Source organism: Biomphalaria glabrata, chromosome 18 (assembly GCF_947242115.1).
Source record: "Biomphalaria glabrata chromosome 18, xgBioGlab47.1, whole genome shotgun sequence".
In the NCBI taxonomy this organism is placed as follows: domain Eukaryota; kingdom Metazoa; phylum Mollusca; class Gastropoda; family Planorbidae; genus Biomphalaria; species Biomphalaria glabrata.
In genome coordinates, this window is record NC_074728.1 from 6,220,816 (window position 1) to 6,229,949 (window position 9,134).

The 9,134-nt window shown below is 30.3% G+C and overlaps 1 protein-coding gene across 23 annotated transcripts in view; it reads left to right on the forward strand.

Moving 5' to 3' along the window:
* The window catches only part of LOC106079313 (protein couch potato-like), a 324,431-nt gene extending 315,951 nt beyond the window's left edge, over positions 1-8,480 (forward strand). For all 23 annotated transcript variants that reach the window (XM_056016890.1, XM_056016891.1, XM_056016899.1 and 20 more), the window contains one exon: positions 484-8,480. In XM_056016890.1, coding sequence (XP_055872865.1) covers positions 484-564 — 81 coding nt within the window. In that variant the 3' untranslated portion in view covers positions 565-8,480. The remainder of the gene's footprint in view (positions 1-483) is intronic.
* The last annotated feature ends 654 nt before the right edge of the window (positions 8,481-9,134 follow it).

Below are 9,134 nucleotides of genomic sequence, written 5' to 3' on the forward strand. Positions count from 1 at the left end.
AAGAGCATAGAACATACTCATAACGAACCAATTTGTAACCTGTAGTAAGATGGACTAAACTGTTAAAAAATCTAAAAGAATACAAATTTGTTTAATTCAGAATCTAAAAGAATGCAAACTATTAAAGAGGCTAATTTTTAAATTCAGAATCTAAAAGAATGCAAACTATTAAAGAGGCTAATTTATTTAGTTCAGAATCTAAAAGAATGCAAACTATTAAAGGGCTAATTTTTTTAATTCAGAATCTAAAAGAATGCAAACTATAAGGCTAATTTTGATAGTTCAAAAAGAAAAAGCAGTTTTAGAAGATATTCAGATGTGAAAATATGCTGGTCACAACTGGGCTTGCGTAGTCATGTGATACATGTCACTCATCCTTAATCTTCTGAATCAAATACATTGCCAGTATTATTATTAAAACCATATAGATTAAAATTGTATTTAGTGACATACATTATTTTCATCTCTCTCTCTCTTTTCCAGTACTTTCTGCCACCCCAGTTTCCAGGAGGTAAAGAAATTCCTATAGTGCAGTCCCCTGTTTCTATGGCAGCAGTCTTCTAGCCTTCGATGAGAAAAATGCACGAATACCCCCAACAGCTCTTGTAGAAATCAGATGAACATTTCTTGACATCATTCTGTGCTGTTTGATATACCAACGACTTTATATGTAATATCATCGATGTTTGTAGATATACTATGTTCTAATATGACGGTTATCTTTCTTCTTGCAACCGGCTGGGCTGGTTATGTTTATTTTTGTTTTCTTTTCTTACAAATTTATGAAGACATGGTTTATTATTTTTAAATATTGTTGCGATACTTTTTATGCCTTTTATCAATGAAAAAAAAAAAAAGGTTGCATAGAACTGTTTTTTTTTTTGTTTTTTGTTTTTATTTTTTAAAAAGCTAATTTTAGTTCTCCAAAAAAGTGTTTCCCAACTCCTTACACTTTAAAGTATGCATTTTTTTTTACTAGCAAAACTATTAACATTTTAATTAAGAACAATATAGTTATTGCTATTTGGGTAGGAAGGGCGTCTCTCCCCTATATTTAGAAAACGTGGACATAATCATGATACAATGTGAGGTAAGGGAAGGATAATTAACCCTAAACCTCTGAAGTCAATATTCAAGATATTCTGTTGTAGCATTATTTAATGAAAATCAAAGATGTCAAGCATTTTGCATCCATTTCTTTTATATTTTCATTTCTATTTTTTTTTTTTTTTTTTACAAATTTAGATGCAATTGTTTCAATAAAATGTTTGTGTATTGCATAATATTAAATTTTATAAGCTGCATGATTTTTTTTGTTAGGTTATATGTATTATATATTTTTTAACTATACATTTCAATATTTATTGGAATAATAAAGATATAAATTATGTAATAATTTTAATAATATATATTTATATATATATATGAAATATGTAGATCGCTATACAATTATTTTTTTTTAGCTTTTTTTTCCTCTACTTGTGTTTGATTCTGTTCATAAACTTGCAAATCTTTTTGTTTTGTTTTTATTTTAAAAACTGGAAATTATTGATGTATGACAAGAGTATATGTAGCCTCCTTGTTGCAAATAATGGCAATAATTACAAACAAATGCTTCCCGTTGTTTAGGCTTAGTGTTAAACAAATCAAGCAGCTATTGACAAAAAAAATAAAGTTTAATGGTGTAAAGATATTTCAACAAAACCAATAATAATAATAAAAAAAGGTTATTTTAATGTGTAGGTATTAGAAATCAAAATATCTGGGGTTTTCTTTTGTTTTGTTTTTTTAAATTTTAAATTGTAACTCACTAGGGAAAACAAAAACAACTTGGGAGATTATTTTACTTCTATTTTTGTCAGAAATTCAAATATTTAAGTTTGCATACGTAACATTTTTAGATACTAGCTCAGTGTAAACTTGCATATATTTTACATTCAATTAGTTAACAAATAATACATTGAATTGTTTGTGAGGGGAAGATTAATATGGAAGGGATGTGACCATGTGTTTATTTAAGAACTGAAAATCTAAAAATAAGTATTTTGACTCTATGAGCTGTAAATCTGAATACCTCAAGCTATAGACTCTGACACAAGACTTTGTATTCTAAGATCATAAGTTTCATCAATTTTATTTTTTTATTTTTCTGTAAGAAATAGTAAAAAAAAACAACAATTCTACTGATAATTTTAATCTAGCCAAAGATTAAAATCTTATTCTACGAAAGAAATGTATTTTTTAAAACTCAATTGATAATTTTAAATAAGCCAAAGTTTTAAATCTTATTTGTGAGAGAAATGTATTTTAAAGAAATATTTTTAAAAACTCAACGGATAATTTTAAACTAGCCTAAGTTTATAAACTTATTCTCTTTAATTATTGTTTTTGTATACTGAAAGATAAAAAAAATGATTGTATTTATCTCTTGTATGTGATATTGCCTTGTTGTTTTTTTATTTGGTGTAAGCTTATATTTATATATTGGTGCGTTTGTTACATGAGAATATGAATTACACTGTTAAACTAAAAAATTTTGTATTTTGAACATAATTTTAAACTACAAACTGTTTTGATATATTTAGAGTGAGTTTTTTTTTCCTTTTTGTTTTCAAAGTCTGAATGGCCACCTAAAGTTACCAGCCTCTCAAACTTGAGACAAATGTTTGGGTAGCCCAGTGCTTTAATTACCACCTTACCCCATAAAGTTGAACTTTGTCCATCAGTCACTTCATTCAATTGACTTTATAAATGAAACACAAAGATTCTTCTTTCCCTTCTACCTGTGACATAAATTCAATGAGTTAGGAAGGGGATAGGATTTTAACACAACTTGCTTAGTCAACCTTAATGTTTTTTTATATTCAAACAGGCACTAAGGCAGTCCAGAGTGCATATAACACCATACAGGATGGCTGCCTGGTCATGTAGCATGCGCTCTGGATTGTTGTCACAATGGTCCCAGACTCAAACCCTGAATGCTGCCATCCTGCACCATCCTGCACCATCCCTCAGGTGGTTGATAATCTTCAACTCGGTTGGAAGTTCCTAAACATGTAAAACAAATACACACTTCAGTTGAAGATGGCAGTGAAAGACAAAATGTGATAATCATAAAATATAATGAAGTTCTGGAAATTGTATTTGTTAACCCTTACTCTTATTCTTGTTTCAGCATTTGTCAGTAGAGAATGAATGTTAACTCCACTTATTGAGGCTTATATCAAGATAAAAACTCTTTATCAAAATTTATACAAATACTTTTTAAGCTCCATGATCACATGTAAATACGAGTTTGATTTATGTTTTAGCTGATAATAACTATATTACTTTTATAACATTTGTCAGATTTGTACTCCAGTTTTATATTTGGATTCAAAGCAATTGGTTAACTTTTATTTTCAACTTCAATACAAATCCATAATATTTAATTTACTTTGTAAAAGGCTCTCTTGTATTTTCAATATTTCATTTGCAATTTTTTAATTATTTTTTTTTGTGTTAAGATCAATGTCATGGCAATGTGTGCAATAAGATGTAGCTGAGAACACAATGAGTAAGAGCAATATTAAAGTGTTTCTAAAAGAAACACTCATTGATATTTCAGTTTCAAGCATTATTGAGCATTGTTAGTGTATGAAGGGCACTAGCGTTTTTAAAATTGCTCTTTCTCTACCTGTTTTTCTTTCGTAACTCTTTCTCCCATAATGCATTTGTATTTTTCTTCTCTGTTGATTTTTTTTAATAATTTACCTGACTTAAACCTTAAGAAATCACATGTTTTCAGTTACAAATTTGGTATGCTTTGTGGACTGTCTTTTCAATTGTCCTGAGTTCAAATTCTTCCTACCACCATCCCCAGCCACCTTGCAGGAGGTTTGGGCTAGGATGTAATAACCTTCATTGACTTCTGAAGGAACATCCGAATCGTATAAATTAAATCAGTTTATCACTAAGGCTAGGCTATGAAAAATTTAACTTGAAAAAGTGGGGGTAGTTAAAAATGCTATTTCCACAGAGAAGCATTTTTACTTATTTAGATTGAAACAAAATATTTTTGAAGTTGTTTATAGTATTTGCTCATGGCTTAAATTAAGAATGGAAATCCCATTTTTGTTTTGTTTGTGTAAACAGAAATCCAGAATTTTTTAGCTTTTCTAAACAAATTTTTATTTACCCAAGACAAAACTTTTCAAGTACATACAATGAAATCTCAGAAAATATTCTTCTTCTTCTAGCCAGATTTTTGCTGCTGAGCTGTAAGCTCTTTTGCAGACTGCCAAAGAAAAATAGAAGTAGGCCTACATACAGTGAAATCTCAGAACATTTAAGATGATATATCCTTATATTTTCCAGCACATATGCTTTCAGGCCTTATCATACTTTACAATCTAGAAAATCTTGTTTAAATACACTTTTTGTAATTTTTTTTCAGATTATCATTAAGTGCTGTTAATGTATTTTAATTTTGTTCAAAGTGTGCCTCAAATTTGCAAAGATTCTTCTTTGAATTCTCTACAATTTTCATCTCAGTTTTAGTGATAACTTCTTTTTGCAGTTTTCTTTATCAAGTTAGGTTTAATTCTAAATAAATATTTGCTTGAGAACCAAAATACTAACAGAACTGAGGTTGACTGCATTGTTTTGTTTTTTTTCACTTCATATTTTTTTGTCGTGTATCAATAAAAGAAAATTATTACAATTATTAACCCTTTGGACCCTCAGTTCCCTGCCTTTAATTCCCTATTCCCATGAGCTCCACTGGACTGTCAGTCTAAGGTAAGGTGTGTCGAACCGGGCTGAAATGGCATGGCTTTTTTTTTACATATGGACTGATAGGCCTATATCTGGCAAACAGGCTCAAAGTGTTAAAAATATTTATTTTTTAAAAATGTATTCAATATGCTATTAATGCAGGTTATGGTTGCTAAAGAATTCAAGTGTGACTTTAAATCCAGTAAAAGCTATTTGAACTTTAAGAAATCTAGTCTTAATGATTTTCACGTCATGCTTAAACATAATTTACTGCCTAGGAAAGATGGTTCTTGGGATTGGGGGGGGGGGGGGGGTGTGGTGGCTGAGTGGTTAAGCGTTTGGCTTTCAAACCTGGGGTCCTGGGTTCAAAACTCAGAGAAGACTGGGATTTGGATGGTCTTTGAGTCCACCCATCTCTAAGGGTACCTGACTCTAGTTGGAGAAAGTAAAGGCGGTTGGTCGTTTTGCTGTGCCACGATGCCCTCCTGTTCGTTAGCCAAAGAAAAGATGACTTTAATATATCATCTGCCCTATAGATTGCAAAGTCTGAAAGAGGAACTTTATTAAGATGGTTATTATGTTAGGATGTTCGGTCAAATTTCCCATCCAATGTCCATCTGGACATGTGGTAGCCTATATGCACTTTTGACTGCCATCATGATGGTCCAGAGCTCAAAGTCCATCTCCTGGTGTCCAGTAGTAGGATTAGAATGTCCAAAACATATAAACAAATAAAATGAAAGTCCTAACTCAAGTAGCAGCTAATCTAACAATGCTAGCCAATAAGATGGACCTAACCTTTAGGTATGTGAAGCCATTATACACATTTTTTCCAAATATTTTAATTTCAAGAGGAAAGAAATAGGAATGAAAATGTTCAAAATGTAATGTAAGCAACTGAAACGCTATAGGCTTATAGATCTATATATTGAGTTATTTTCATGTACTTCAATGGTACTGTTTTTATGCCATACTTACACAATCTCAGTTTTCCCCAATCTTTTTCCTTGACAGAACACTTCGCACATTCTGAGTATTTAACTGAACATTTTCCCTTATTTTTCACATAGAGATTAATTCACAAGGAGGCATACTAGCTATTTATTCCAGTAGTTGGTGTTACACCTAATAAGGCCTCGCAGAAAACAATAGTTTCGTGGAACACAGTTTGGGAAACACTTCCCTATCAGATATGGGATGGTTAGAATGTTATGGTATGGAATTTCCCTTTTCTTCTTATTGCATTGCCAATGGGGGATGTATCTGTGACTTTGATTTGGTCAAGATTAACTTTCATAACCTTAGTATTAAATCTTTATAACAATGATTTCTGTCATTTGATCAGTCAGTTTTTAATTCTTTACCGTATTTTGTTTCAGTCTATCTCTACAACTTTAATGGCTTGTTCATTGTGCTTGTATAAATATCATCATTATTTAAATATTATACTACCATGAATTTTACTGGTTATTGCCCCTGACTGTTCTAGGTATGATCAAATCCATTTTCATTATCATATTTCAACAGAGACGTTTCAGTTCTCTTGGAAGCCCACTTCGAATCGTGTGCAATTTTAATTCGGAACATTATACAATAATTATTATAAGTATTTATTTGTTCTTTTGTTTAAGCATGTCTCTCTAATGGTAGAAATCAGAAGTGCTTGTTTATTCCTTGTACTGTTGATCCCCCGATAGCAAAACTATCATTGTTGAGTACTTGTAAAACTTGTATCATATTTTTTTTGTTCTGTTCCCTTCATTTAGCAAGATTTTTTTGTTCTTATCTTTTGGCTCCTTTCAGTCTTTTTTCAAAAAAAAAACATGATGTTCTCCTTCAGTTCTCTGCCCTACCAACAAATTGATTGTGCTTTGTATTTGAATAGGGTCTGAGGTGGACAAAATCTGGGGGCAGTTGTTTGCTTGAATCATGAGAAAAAAAGTTAGCTGTGGATTAAATCTTTTTAAATTCCAAATAGTGAGGAAGTGGCATCACAAAATATTTCTTTCTGGGTAAAAAACAAATATCGATAAACAAGCATTGATAAACATTATTCCCCCCCCCCCACCACACACACACTGAAGACCATGTTTTTACATTGACCTGCCATAGTCAGAGTTATAGTTTGTTTAAACTTAAGTCTTTTTCTCTACGGTTTTATTTTGTCTGTTGTCACGTGTTGTCTAAGTGTCAACAAATGGTTTCTCTGAGCAACGACTACTATTACTCTATACAGTAGATATTGTTACTTTAACCAATGAAAATTAACTCTCATTTTTTTTAAATCTTTTTTTTTTTATTTTCAAATCCATATCTTTATAACTTTTTTGGGTCCTTTGTTCATTCCCCCCCCCCCTCATACACACACACCTTTATCATCGAATCTGCATAGTTTTCTTGTACCCTTTATCAACATTCATCGCTTGTTCGTTATTTGTTAATAATTTAATTATTTTTTACTATTCGTTGCAAATGAAAAGTCTTTGATTGCATATGTGTGTTTGTACTGACAAGTGCATTTTATTGTGATTTATATAATATATGATACCTTATTGATAAAACTGTCTTTTGATATATTCTCTGCTTAGTCTCTTCTAGATGTGAAGATATATTGGATTAAAAAAAAAAAGTGTTTTTTTTTTACTTTCATATTTTGTGTATTATTTAGTAACCAGCCATTTTTTTTTAAAAAAGGAAATAATCGTGTGTATGTTTATGCATTTCGTTTTTGTCACTTGAAGGTTTTCATAGTCTTGTGTTAAAAAGAAATTCTTTTATGCATAATTATTTATGTGTTGAAATGCGATACAGCATAAAAATAAATCCATTTTTTTAATACTGTGTACAGTATGTGTATGTACATATATATATATAAATACGATATGGAAGTGTTAATCTCTTTGTTTTTTTCTTAACTCTGTTTTTTTTTTTGTAGAGGGAAATTTTATTTATGGGGAAACGTTTTTATTTTCTTTTATTTATTGATCATTTTTTTAAATCTTGCTTTTCAATCTGTAAAAAAATACATATTAATGAATAATTGTCTAATATTAGACAGATAATAAATATATACATAAATATATCTATACCTATACATAAGTTTTTAAGCATATTATCTTTGTATGTTTCTATTCCCTTTTTCTATAGCATATTAAGATGTATAGCGTTTTTGTATGTGTGTTCTCTCTCTGTCTCTCTCCTTTCTTGGAACTATTGTGATTTCAACATTCCAATTTTCAACATGTTGATGCTTGCATTGTACTGTGGTTTTCAACAAGTTGATGCTTGTGTTGTTTTATTTCCTCTTTGTAAAATATTCATTATTCAGGAATGATGGGAAGACACAAACATTGATTGCCCTTGAGGGGATTTTCTTATGCCAGAAATGTTTTTTTCTTTTGGTAGCTGACAAGCCAGGGCTATCTTTCTTGCCTTAACAATGTCACTTCTGAAGCTTATAGAAAGGAAAAAGTCTAGAATCTCCAAACTGAATGAGGTATAGATTGAATTAATCATTGGCTGAAGTTACAACCCTTCAGGTTATCTGGACAATAATTTGATGTGAAGCACTCTTTTAGAATGACTCTCAGTGAATCTTATCAAACGTTTATATCTAGCAATTAGAACTGAATGTTTAAGAATTTATTTTTGTTTCTAACAATCCAATCATCAAAATAATTTTTTTTTCTAATTTAATGATGAAATTCCAGTTTATTTATTTTTTTTTAAATAAATGGGAGACAGCCATACGAGTTCTGTTTATAAATGGGTGACAACCTACCAAAACTATTGCCACTCTACTAAATGGTTAAAAAAACATTTAAATATCATTTATAAATGGGAGACAGCCTAGCAAATAAAAGTTAGAGTGAAAAGCGATCCAAACATATTGTCAATGAAACAAACAGCACACATGAAGAATTGAGGGTAACACTTAGGTACAGCTTGATAGAATGTATTCTAATCACTAAGTGCTTTCTTAACATGACTTTTAAATTAAAAATACAAATTCTGCCCCTTTCAGCTTTGTGGTTTCTCATTTTCATAGCTGTCTGAAGCTAAATAGCAAGTCTTATAGGTCAATGTATGTAGTTGCAATCTATTTCATTCATCCTCTGATGCTAATGCCATTACTTTCTTGTTATATAACATTTGTAGATTTATCTCCCTTTACTTATGTAGAACAAATGTTTTCAATTATTTAATCAAAACAAGAAAAAAAATGTGCAGGTTTCAAATTAAAAAAAAAAAAAAATAATAATGATTTTTCTGAAAATTTGGATGTTCTATGACATGCCATGGTGAAACGCTAAAGCAAAAATGAATTACAGATAACCTAGCAATGTTTTTTTTTAATTTTGTTAGAATAAAGAGCAAAA